The 12,840-nt window shown below is 40.3% G+C and overlaps 2 protein-coding genes across 2 annotated transcripts in view; one reads left to right on the top strand and one right to left on the bottom strand.

The window, feature by feature from the left end:
* LOC310648462 (unconventional myosin-Id-like) overlaps positions 1 to 6,223 on the top strand; it is a 153,601-nt gene extending 147,378 nt beyond the window's left edge. The window contains exon 22 of the mRNA XM_083376300.1: positions 3,576 to 6,223. Coding sequence (XP_083232426.1) covers positions 3,576 to 3,732 — 157 coding nt within the window. The 3' untranslated portion in view covers positions 3,733 to 6,223. The remainder of the gene's footprint in view (positions 1 to 3,575) is intronic.
* A 3,829-nt stretch (positions 6,224 to 10,052) lies between these two features.
* Positions 10,053 to 12,242, bottom strand: LOC310648551 (cyclin-dependent kinase 5 activator 1). Its single transcript, XM_083376451.1, has 2 exons — positions 12,169 to 12,242; positions 10,053 to 11,127 (listed from the first exon to the last, which is right to left on the bottom strand). The coding sequence occupies exon 2, from the start codon at positions 10,989 to 10,991 to the stop codon at positions 10,074 to 10,076; it is 918 nt and encodes a 305-aa protein (XP_083232577.1). The 5' UTR covers positions 10,992 to 11,127; positions 12,169 to 12,242; the 3' UTR covers positions 10,053 to 10,073.
* Between the last annotated feature and the right edge of the window lie 598 nt (positions 12,243 to 12,840).

Raw genomic sequence — 12,840 nt, 5'->3', positions numbered from 1 at the left:
GAAGAAGAAGAAAAGATGCTGTAAAAAATTAGAGCCAGATTGGAGTAATGATTAAAGGGAACAAGCTAAAAACTGGGAGAGCTATTTTAGGTATAAAGCTACTGGCTGATCATGGGCCAGTCACTCTTCTAGGAAGGAAGCAAAGGCTCCTGAACATCTTCTGAACATCTGGACATTCTGGACTTCTGAACATCTTGCCAGGAAAACTGCAGGGAGAGTTTTCTATACATAAAAAGTGATTTACAAACTGCATAAAATGAAATACAGGTAGTCCATGTTTAGTGACCACAACTGAGTTTGGCAATCGATTGTTAAGTGAAACAGCAACTGTACCAGTGATCTTTGCTTCACAGACCTTCAAAGGTTATAAATTTGAGGATTGGTCATAAAGTTACTTTTTCATCAATATTGTAACTGAATGGCACCTAAATGAAGCAGTCGCTAAAGGAGGATTACCTATAATCAATATTAAAGGTAAAGGTTCCCCCGCACATGTGTGCTAGTTGTTTCCGACTCTAGGGGCCAGTGCTCATCTCCGTTTCAAAGCCGAAGAGCCAGCGTTTGTCCGAGGACGTCTCCGTGGTCATGTGGCCGGTATGACTAGACGCCAAAGGCGCACGGAACGCTGTTACCTTCCCACCGGAGTGGTCCCTATTTTTCTACTTGCATTTTTACGTGCTTTCGAACTGCTAGGTTGGCAGAAGCTGGGACAAGTAACAGGCGCTCACTCTGTTACGCGGCACTCGGGATTCGACCCGCCAAACTGCCGACCTTCTGATCGACAAGCTCAGCAACCTAACCCACTGAGCCACCGCGTCCCTTTATAATCAATATTAGATTAGCATAAATATGATTATGCATCAATTTAGCAGTTTAAGACCATTGTCAAAATCAAATCAATAATCAATATTAGCCAAGACCACCAATATGCTACTAGCAATTAATAGGATAACAAATAAGGCAAAATATAATATTTAAAATCTTATGATAGGATAAGCTTTTGGATGTGGTTCAAGTCCATGTGCAGCATTAAGGTCCATAAAATTATTTTCAGGTTTAATTAAATTCAGTCAGATATTTTTAAAAAAATACAAAATTGGTTGTTTTTACATTGATGCATACTCCCATATTTTAGTTTGCTATTAAAAAGGAATTATATGTAATTTTCAGAAAGAAATAAACTATTCTAGCAGCTGTTATCATGTACAGGGCCAGCTCTGTATATTTTGTAGAAAAATAACTACTTTTTCTGTGAAACCCTACTTAACAGAAAAATAAAAAGTTGTTTCATCCTGTGCTGAATTATCTTCCAAAATTGTTGAGTTTATAACATTACTGCCAAATATGGAATATGGTTATTACATTTCCTGCATTTTTGAACATTATCTATTTTGGTAATTAATATCAAGGTGAAATACTAATTTAAAAAATGAAAAACTGGAATGTATCAATTTTCTCTGAGTGTAATCCTTTTTTTCAAGAAATTATAGAAAAACTTTTAAAAGTTATTCATATTTAATCAGCTAATCTGTTGTATTTTTAAAGGAAACTTTCCTTTCATTTTAAATAAATAAACCTTTATTGTCAAAGTACAACATGTGTACATTGAGATTAGCTGAGCCTCCCCCCCCCCCGTGCTCTCTCCCCCCAACACACAGTGACAACAAACTGGCTGTAAGTCAATCATCTGGCTTTCACGCCTCAGGCAGAACTATAACTCACAGTCTCCTAGTTAAAGCCTGATGCCTTAATTACTAGACCAAACTTTGCTAAGAAGCAGAAGAATTGTTCTAGTCCTTTGTCTGGCAGAAGAAAAAGTGAAGTGAAACTCTTCATGTAACTGCTATAATGATATGAGTTTCCATCCTCATGTCGCATCTTGCTTGTTCATTCTGCTTCCCAGTCATGTGATTAAACAAGGTTCAGAATATGAAGCTCTTGAAAACATAAATAGAAATCACCTTTAGACTCACCTATGTCCAAATAATAAATAATAATACACCTTTATTGTCAAAGTACAACATGTGTACATTGAGATTAGCTGAGCCTCCCCCCGTGCTCTCCCCCCCAACACACAGTGACAACAAACCCTCCATCCTACCACACCATGTGAACCAACTACACCACACACTGGCCTCCCAAGTCAATTCTGCATAAGATTATGTCCCATTTAAAAGCCTAACAGCCCACGGATAAAAGCTATTTTTCAGCCTGTTGGTACAACTGGCTATACTCCTATATCTCCTACCCGATGGTAGGAGAGTAAAGAGATACCGTCCAGGGTGTGTGTCATCCCTGAGAATCTTCCTCACTCTTCCAAGGCAACAAGCCCTGGCAATGTCATCCAGTGGTGTCAGGGAACAGCCCACAATGTCTTGTGCTGTGCTCACTACCCTCTGATACTTTCCTGTCCGCAGCTGTCAGACCAGCATACCAAACCACAATACTATACGAGAAGACGCTCTCTATAGTAGACCGGTAAAAGAGGGTCATTAGCTGTTGTTCTACCCTGTTCTTCCGCAAGACCCTAAGAAAGTGAAGCCTCTGTTGGACCTTTCTAGCCACCTGGGTTGTGTTAACTTTCCAGGTCAGATCTTCACAGAGGTAGACTCCCAGAAATTTAAAGGAGGAAACTCTCTCTACACAGTCCTCCCCGATGTAAAGTGGGGCAGGTTCCTCCTTTTTTCTCCAGAAGTCTAACACCATCTCTTACCTAGGGTATTTAAGAAATCAGATACAAGTTAGGGGACCAGCCACTAAGTGAAGCTGTCACTAAGTGGGAAATCATTTAACATTCTCCTGGAAAAAGACAAGACTGCAGTACTCACACTTTTGTTGCCATTCTTTTGTTAGCCATTTGGAATGCTTGAATGCCTGCTTCTTGTCTTGAATTATCAAAAGCAATGCAAACTTGCTGGCAGCCTAGGATGGGGAACCATGGCTACAATATGCAAACAGGTTGAAATCTCTATCCGATTTTTTCAATCTGTGAGGTGTAGGTAGAGAAAAGGGACAAGTGATTTCTATGGGCAATCTCTCCTTTACCTTACTCTTTCCCTCCGTCAGTGCAATCACATTGCTTTCATGTATAGATTAGCAAACAGCTTACTCTTTTAAAATCCCATTCCTCTTCACTCTCTCTGCCCTGCAAAGCAAAGGAGTCATTGCATTCAGAAAGCACTTGATTTTTTTTCTCCCTACTTCATGAAACTGATTGTGGGGGATATTGTAATTAGGATTATTGCAGGTGAAGGTATGTTCCTACTCTTTTTGTATGGGTTTTCTGCCTATAAATTTTCTGATCTCAAACCAAGAAATGCATAAGTTACAGTTGGCCAACAACTTAATTAAGATGGCAGACCTTATCCTCGGTGACTAAAGTAATTCTTCGTTTTCTTCATTTGCCTAATCTGTAATCTCTGCCTGTTAATCATGGCCTCCCAAATGTTATGAGGGGTTTCTCAAGTTGAAGGTAGTTGATATTTAACAGTGGCCCGGGAATTGGGGACCCATTTTAACCATTTTCCCTCAAGATTTAATCCTTTTTATTTCATTGCTCTCTTTTTTACCTACAGTGAAAACGGTCGCCTGCAAGTAAACATCACCAACCCTGTCCAGTGCAGTATGCATGGGCGAAAATGCAGCATCTCAGTGAAAACCAAAATCAACCAATCAGAGCCAAACTTCATCAAGGATCATACAGGTTTCATCCTCTGTGTACCTGAGAATTAATTTTATTCTGTCACTAAGCATCCTTCCACGTTCCACTGATGCCTTCAATCTTAGTGCCTTCTGTCTTATGGAGGGAAGGGTATGAAAGTATTGGTGTGTGACGCACAACAAACATTGTTAATGAATTGAGAACTTGAAATGCTCCCTCCATTAAGCCAACTATGATCTTAAATTATTGTATGATCCATTGTGTACCAAAGTGACTTTTATTAATGAATTCTCCAGATATATAAAATTATTGGAAAGCTAATAGTTGAGACTGCAATGGAAGGAACCAAAAGTTTGTGTGAAAACAAACAGAAGTAACCACTTTCACTTTTACAAATATCAAATCTTAATTTATAAATCGGGAGCTATATTTGGGGGAAAGAGATTTTCTATTAGAGAATGATAAGAGACTGGAAATTATTTCCCTGTAACTACTCCATCCCTTCAATCTTTTTTCCAAGGAAGTTTCATTTGGCACTCTGTGTGTATTCAGGTTGGGGATTCATTGTTTTGTTGGGTAGGTCCTTTGGTGCAACTCAAAGACTTGCTGAACTTATAGTGTATTCCTATATGATGCCTCAGTGGGTCTGGCTTGTAACATGAGCTGGAGACTGTGAGTTCTAATCTCACTTTAGCCGTGAAAGCAAGCTGGGTGATCTTGGGTCAGTCCTTCTCTCTCAGCTCAACTCGCTTCATGGGTTGTTGTGGGAAAGGAGAAGGGTTGGGATTTGTTCGCTGCCTTATTTGTAAAAATAATAAAGGCGGGATACAAATAAAAAATGTTCCCCTTCCCCCTTTCAGTATTCAGCTTGGCTCAGATACTACTTAATGATTGATTGTCAGATGCTACTCCTATTGCAAGCATTAAAGCCCAAAGCTTGGGCCAATATATAATGTGCTTCCTTTGAACAGCTGGTATTATTCTGGCCAGCATAGACTTGTAGTTGCCTTTTGTTGCTTGTACAGCCCTCTGCTGAGGTGTAGTTATAGCCTTGTTAACAGGGCTTTGTTTCTTCTTGTGCCAAAAGAAACATGTTTTATTTTACATTGATGGGGAGCACTTCCAGCATCTTAATACAAGGGAGGAGATTGCTATTTTGGACCATTTAAAGGTAAATAATTGTAAACCTGACACTGCTGGACAGGTCAGGACTTAAATAATTATAATTGCACACAGCCTAAGAATAAAGCAATGACAGTAGAACTAATTGCTTCAGTACGCTTGCTTTTGTTTTAAATGTGAGAAGACAGTACTTACCATTTCTGTGAGCTGGGGCACAAAATGGCAAACAAGTGTTGCCTAACTACAGCTAGCTAGAAGTCCTGTTTGCTTCTGAGTCACTCTTAAATATGGTTCATTTCCTAAATAGGATTATTTGCCTCTGCCCAAGATGAGTTATTGCTCTTCTTTTCAAATTAGCTTTTCAATGAAAAGCATTGCTATCTCTAGTCCTTTATTTTCCCATTGATTAGCCCAATCTTCTAGTATCTTCAAGTGCTCTTAGAAGGGCTTCTTCAACTAAGTGCCTTCCAGGTAGGGAATCTCATTCTGAATCCCATTAATCCCAGCCAGAAACCATCTAGCTGTAATTTAGGGAAAATGAAATACAACACAGATGGAATTTACAAGCAGAATAGGAGTTGCCTTGGAAGATCAATGTAACTATAGAAATCTCTTTAGGTGTTCTCTTCTTTGTTCCCCCAAATGCCAGCACATCCATGATGAAAGGCAAGCAGTAGAGCCTAATCCTTCATTTCAACTAAAAAGCAAGCTAGCTTTTAATCAGTCTAGCTACCTAGACTGAGCATTTACACTCCTATCTCTACTGTCAACAAAAAAATGGACTGCCTCAGATCCCTGATGGCTTCAAACGTTTAGTTTCAAAGCAGCCAAATTAGCCTCAGAAGTTTTAAAATTAGCACTTTCATTTAATATTCCAAAATAAAGGCTGGATTTGAATGATGACCAAATTTATGAAAATTGTATGAGATTAAAACTTTCTGTACCGAGATACAAATCTATTAAGTTGATTATATAATGTGTAATGAAGTATTTTGATTTAAATGAATTAGCAGAATTTCTGTCTTTCGTGATTTGTGTGTATGGTTTTCTGTGGGGCAGATACGATACATTATTTTGCTTGCTTTAACAAAGGTAGTTTCTGCTACCAAAACAGGAAGGGGAAATTCCTCGTCCTCCCCCGTGTGTGCTTTGCAGAGCACCCAGTCAGCAGGGGAGTATTGAGAACTGGGCAAGGTGCTCCAGAGGGAAGAAAATCTAAGTGTATGAGCTTCTCACAGGATACTGAAGTCTACCTTATATGTGTATTTCTGGGGTTTATCTATAAATTAACTATTTCTTAATTGTACGCCTGATCTGTAAGAATGAGGTAATAGTGTAATTAATATTTTAAAATAGTTTATACAGAAATGTGGACACACGTCCTATTCATAATTAAGATGTATTTTTGTTTACATAATTGAAATAAAAGGACTCTCATTTATACCCAACTCCATTGGCTTGATTTTGATTTTGCATTTTCTGAAATGTATTTGTTTTTTTCCTCTTTTCAGAGAAGAAAATAATTTCAACTAATCTATATCATTTTCATCAACTATGGTAATAGACTTCTTCATTCTTACCTGATTACATGGTTTTACATGATCCATTATTTTTAAAAAATATAATCTCCTGGTTTATTGATGTTTAAATCATGAGATCTCCAGGCATTGGTTAAGATAATTATCTATTTTGTGACTGAGTGCATACTCTTGTTTAAGGTATAGCATTTGAGAGAGAATATATATGAATAAAAGTAACTGACTCAGTTTTAAGATCACATAGGTTGAAACTTATCATGTGTCAGGGTAGATTCAACTGTTTCCCCAAAGCTCCATTATTTACCCACAGTCTTCCTTGTCATCTTCCCACCACAGACTGAAGTTTTTTAAAAAAATTCCTCTGAAAATCATTTGTGTCATGGATGGTCAGTGCATTTTATTTTTAATCAGCACAGTACAAAAATAAATAAAAATAGGGAGGCATTAAGTTACAGGCACACACAGCTCTTTGACAGTCTTGTCATATTTATAAACCTCACATACTTAGAAACACACTATAGTACACATACATACAAAAGACCATTTATAAATTAAGTAATAATAAGCAATAATACCAATTTTGGTCAACAAATATCTACAGAAGGGATTGCACACTAAAAAAATCCAAAAACTTTAACATACATAGACATATAGAATTTAACAGATCCTGTTTTCTTTTCTCCCACTTCAGAACTTTAGTTTTGAAGAATGTTCAAGTGAAAAATAATGGCACACTATTTTCTTTGTGTTTTTTTCCTTTGAGAAAAAATAGTTTAGAACAGAGCTAAACATTAAGAACCGTGTAGCTTATATCAGAAAATATCTAGAGGTCTTGAGATGAAATACATTGATTTGAAGAAATGAAGGTGTGGATGAAAGCAGTAGATCTGCTTGAAATTTGTGCATGGTGAGTTACTGTGTTTCTATTTTTTTCTTTTTACAATCAACTGTTCTAAAGTTTTGCCTGCTGTCAAAAAATGCTGCTTTTGGCATGCACAGTATTACTGTAAAGCAATAATGGAACTACAGAAAAGGATTAGGTTTTCTTTTTCCTCTTGCCATAAGCATAGATTTTGTTCTAAAATGATTCATTTCATACAGCAGCATATTAAATTCTCACTCATTGCTCTTTTATATCAAGTAAGTCAGTTGACCGTTTTCCCCACTATAAAACAGTAAATATATAGGTTCAAGCCAAGATAGTTTTGCACATCAATGATACCACCAAGTCACATTTGCTTTCCATGCAGTGCAATCTAAAGCACACCTACTCAGAAATAAGTCTGATTCCTTGAATGCAACTTATTTCCATGTAAACATGCAAAGGATTGCAGCTTTAAGCTTTCATATCCATATGAGTACAACTGTGATTTGCCTTTAATATATAGTCTTTATTAAAAAGGAGAGGGAGGGCAAAAAGATTTACTGCCATTTTGAACAACCAGGGGAATGATGTCTTCAAACACATACCAGAATTTAGTCTGAACTACTACTGTAAAGTATTCCAGAACTCAGCCATAATGCTGAATGAAGAACTGGGGTCTCCAAGGGAGACTGATATGATGATAGATGCCACCCATTTCAGAGAAGCAAATGGTTTACAGGGGAGAATTAATTGTAAAGGAGCCCTCCCTTTCCTCTTTGATGCTAAGGCTCAGTTTTCCTTTACAAATTCAACAACAAGCTTAACAGTATCTCACTTCTTAATGGCTCAGATTTGGGCCTAGCTTTTGAGGCAGTGGCAAGACCTGCTGAACAAACCCAGCAGCTGTTTAATCATCACAACATATGCATTTAGTTCAAGTCTACTGCAGCCTCTTAGCTTTGACCTTTTCAGATTTCACAGCTTTTAAGGTTCCTCTGTATTTTAACAGTGCTTTGCTGTTTTTTAAGTTAATTGCAAGCTACCCTATTTAAAGACACAATATAATTCTCCATCTGCCTTTCTGCTAGAATGCCAGCATCCTTAGCAGTAGCATTAGAAGAGCTTTCTAGAATATTTCTAACATTGTTTTATCCACAGCCTTTTTTACCCGAGTATTATTGCCTTTATACTATTTAACTGTCCAGCTTGTGAGAACTTAAAACAGTGAAGATTACCTCCATACCAAAAGTTCACATCTTCCATAAAACCCTAGATCTGGACTATTGACTTTTAATACATATTATTAGTAACTGAGGGAAATTCAGTCTCCCCACTACTCTTTTTTTATATACTTTTGACTATCCCTGAAGATTAGAATATTTTAACCTTTGCATACTGTTCAGGAGCTAGAGAACAAAACAAAAAAATATTTAAGCATAAAAAATTAACTTTATTCAAATATTTAGCTGTTCAGTGTGGGGAAAAATATTTAAATTCTTAGATGTTCACCTATAATTGTAAGTCTACGAGATGGAAGAGAATGTCTCCAAGCATGGGAACAGATTTGTGGCCCAAAAGTACCTTCTGCAATATTACTCTATAAAATGTACAAAATATCTGAATATTTTGTATTTGCTGTAGGTTTAGATTACAACTTATCTTCACTCTCAGTCTTCAACACTATTACAATAGAAGGGGAGTCTTTTATTGTTCAGTGGGTTTCCTTGTTCTGTTTACTCTGGCTGTTATTGTGTTTTCATAAAGTGTGAAGAGTGTTAGTTGGCACATGAACTATACCGTCCTGGCTGGGGCTGCAAGGAACCACTTAGAAGAAAAGCATTTCTACGCTGAAATTCAGCACCAAGTCCTACATAAGCCCAGCATTTTTCAATAAATAAATGAATTGGGGAACTTGATTGCAGATCCTCAGAAAAATCTCAAGGGACTCAAATTCAGCCTGTTTGAAACAGCAAAGTTATATTATGCAAATATTGCTCCCAAAGAATTAACAGTTTTTGACCTGTCAATACTAACATACATCACTTCTCAGCAAATCAATAACAGCTAGTACCTATTGCCTGGGATTTTTGAATCTCACCTCCTAACCCATATTCTGGCTTATATCTACCTTAGCAAGAAAAGATTGTCAAATCTCATCTTCACCCTTCAATACTGATATTTAGAGAAGACCTACGGAGCCTGGGTCAAAGGTCCCCAATGAAATGGGTGCAAGTGGTGATATCATACACAAAATGAGGTGTCTCTTGTATATTTTCTGACTTTTCCTTACCCACTTCTGTTTCTCAATATAATCACACTGTTGTGGAGTAAGAATCCCTTTTGAAGGCTAGTACCGAGATGGCGTCATCTTGTTGGAACTGGTGTATAAATAATATTTAAATCTCCATTTTTAAAAATCCATTCTTGAATCCCTTTTTTTAGAATACCAGGTGCTAGAACATCTATTAGATTTGGTCTTTTTCTTCTTAAGAATTGTAAATATTATGTTCCTCCATTGTGAAGAAGTAAATTCTGCAGGCTAGTTCACCCCAATTCGCAAGCTGTTTAGGACAAGCAAAAGGTGAAAGGATACCATGATCTTATGTTTCGTGCTTGCTTCTCCAATCTATTTTGCCTTCTCCTGGTTTACAATCTGGAAAAGAAGCCATATCCATCACATGCAGCAAAACTGAAAACCAAACAGACAAACCCCATTTCTTGTCAGTTTTCATTCATAGAAGCCAAGGTAATAATGGTGGAGATCAGTGGTGGGTGGCTGATTTCTTTCAGGCCTGTCCTGTCTCACCTATGTGTCCTGGCTTGTTTGGAAAAGAAACAGAACATAAAAAAGAAGATAAATGAAAAGGTGAATTGACGGAGTTTCAGCTCACCGATCCAGGCCAATGAGCAGCCGGTTCTTCTCTTCTTGGCTGCTCTCATTTTTCAGGTCAGCAAAGACCTGAGTGAAATAGTGTGGGTCAGCATTGATTTGCAACATTTTGGGACTCATGAGGTTGATGATGGAGAGACAACGATCCCAAAATGCCTCTTTACAGCTCTCCACCAGGAAGGGCTTGAGAGGGTAGGAGATCTCATTGCCCATATAGGAATAGGAGAGATAGAGACAGGTAAGTAAGACAGCCTGAAGATCATGGTCCGTGGCTACTTCAGATGAAATGACATCCCGGCAAAGCATGTACAGAAAGACCACATTGGCTGGAGTGATAAAGCCTTGGTCTTGCCAGCCTTGCAGGAGGAGAGATCGGTCCACACTTCTAAGCCATAACACTGGATCAGTGGGGGAAAGGTGCTTCAGCCTGTAGCAACGTCTACAGAGGAATGCCCCCAAGCATCTTAGCAGCTCACTGGTTGAGGCTTGGACAAGGACCCTCTTGGGAGTGCCAGATGAGTTGCAGCTGGGGTGGGGTGTTTTCTTGACAGAAGAAACGGTGCCCTTGGAACTAGAAATTTGGTGGCTTGGAGCTGTAGGCTGACTGCCCTGGTTCTGGGCAAAGGTCGATAGATTGGCACAGGAGAGAGATTTCTTTAGGTTCTCATTGTTGAGGTGTGTAATGTTGTTCTGATAGCTGCTGTTAGGCTGCACCTTCTTGGAGTTTTTCTTTTTGGCAGATACAGCTGCGATGCGTTTCCAAGGCAGCACTGAAATGATAGAGTGGCGCTTCAGGCTCTTATCCTTGGCATTCTTACTATTCTGGACTGCAGTATAATGCCCCACTGTGGTTGAACCATCCTCGGAGAGAGTGGCTTTCCGGTAACTGGGTGAAAGGCTCAACACAGTGCCCATGGTGCACAGGCAGCTAGGAGCAGAGCAAAGTGGACAGAGCTGGGTGCTGTCACCAGCAGGGCAGAGGGGTCTCTACTTCAACCGTGCTGGCTCTCCTTTCCGTCACAGCCTTAAATAGCTTGGATTCAGAAGTTACCTACCAAAAGCAAAAACAATTCCAATAAGCCCAGGCAGGGGTCGGTTTTCTTCCATATATACAGACCAGACCCTTGCTTTTTAGTAATACTAGCCCATTCACATATCCATTTCTAAGAGCATTATTATTATTATTATTATTATTATTATTATTATTATTATTATTATTATTATTGTTATTATTATTATTATTATTATTATTATTATTATTATTATTTTTCTCCCTTTCTCCCTTCCAAATTAAACTGTCCTACATGTTTGTGGGGGGAGACCAAGGGGGGAGGGCACATAACACCTGATCTGGACATGTGCAAATAGTGCCCTACAAAATGGGACCTTGAATTTCAAACCCAAAGCCTTGTAGGAAGCTATCTCTGATGCTCCCACACACACCAAAGACTTGCTGGTTTCCTTTTCTATAAATGGCATATATACTCCTCCACCACCACAAAAGCTGAAAGAAAAAGCTGGGTATGTTTAGAGAGGAAGGCTGCACAGATACCCTCGCTCCAATGTTATCCTGGCAAGTGTATATGGGTGTATAAAAATGTGTCAGGGATGCTTTCTAGAGAGGGAGCCATATTAGTTGGCTGCAGCAAAACAAAGAATCTCCTAGCACCTTATGGAATAATTGATGTATGATGGAAGATGGAAGATGCCTCTCCATCTTTCTAAAAAAAAAGGTATCTTTCCGTCCATATGCAAGTACAGACAGAGGGAGAGAAAGATCAGTCTTCCATGTTTTTAATTAGACGCCCACCATGCGTATTTATTACCCACTCCTGCCTGCCTACTAAATAGTTAGAAATGGTAGTACCTTTAAGAGGATAAATATCTCTCTTCCACCAAATCGCCTTTCTTCCCTCCATCCAAGCTTTGCTTTTTCCGCGCGCGAGAGAGAGCGAGCGCTGGGCTCCCGCACGTTCTCCCTCTCGCCGCAATGTTGCTGCATTCCTCCCGCCTCCCCTCCCCAAAGGACGCGATGGCGCCTGTCCTCCTCCTCCTCCTCCTCCTCCTCCTCCTCCTCCACCGTGGTACCCACCGCAATGCGCGCCCTCCGGGCACTGTGGTTTCTGTCCAGGGTCCTGTAGGACCGGCTCGGCTCTGGGGGCTGCGTGGGAGGCGGCAGAGGGGCGGGTGCGAGGCCGTCCAGCTTCTCCAGTCAAACGAGGAAATGCATGCAGAGGTTCGTCCAGTGTGGCAGCGGCACACGGCGGATGCCTGCTTGTCTGCCAGCCCGAACGCCGTCCCCAATGACGCCTCCTAGACTGGCCAGTCGCTCCCTCCCGAGAACTGTGCGGGAGCCCCCACTGGCTGGTGAGCAGCCTTCCTCGGCACCGCCTCAGCTGCTTTGCCGGCTGATTCACCGCGCCGCTCGCCTTAACTCCGACCAGACGGCGCTCGCTAAACCCGCCTAGCTCCGCCTCTGCCTCTCACTCACTCATCTCACCGTAGCCGCAACGTGCCTGCAAAGCAGGGCGACCCCCGGCGGACACCGACACAGCGCGGCAAAATGGCACCGAGGCTCCCGGCCCTCCCCCCCCCCCCAACGCTGTCGGAGCGCGCCTCTGCGCGGATGCAGAGCGAAACGCCGGATTGGTGGCCTAGGGACAGGCGGTTCCTTCTATGGGAACGCTTTCTCTCCACTGAAAGGATTCTCTGTAAACTCTAATGCTTGAACCAGCAGCTCGGGCTCCTTTTAAGCACCGCATGG

The sequence above is a fragment of the Vipera ursinii genome (genome assembly GCF_947247035.1).
Source record: "Vipera ursinii genome assembly, chromosome: Z".
Taxonomy (NCBI): domain Eukaryota; kingdom Metazoa; phylum Chordata; class Lepidosauria; order Squamata; family Viperidae; genus Vipera; species Vipera ursinii.
Note: the sequence above shows the minus strand (reverse complement) of the source record. Positions and strands in the feature narration are given on the sequence as shown.

What these genes read in the sequence shown, in the direction of transcription:
- LOC310648551 (XM_083376451.1), bottom strand. Translation starts at nt 10,991, where the DNA reads ATGGGCACTGTGTTGAGCCTTTCACCCAGTTACCGGAAAGCCACTCTC.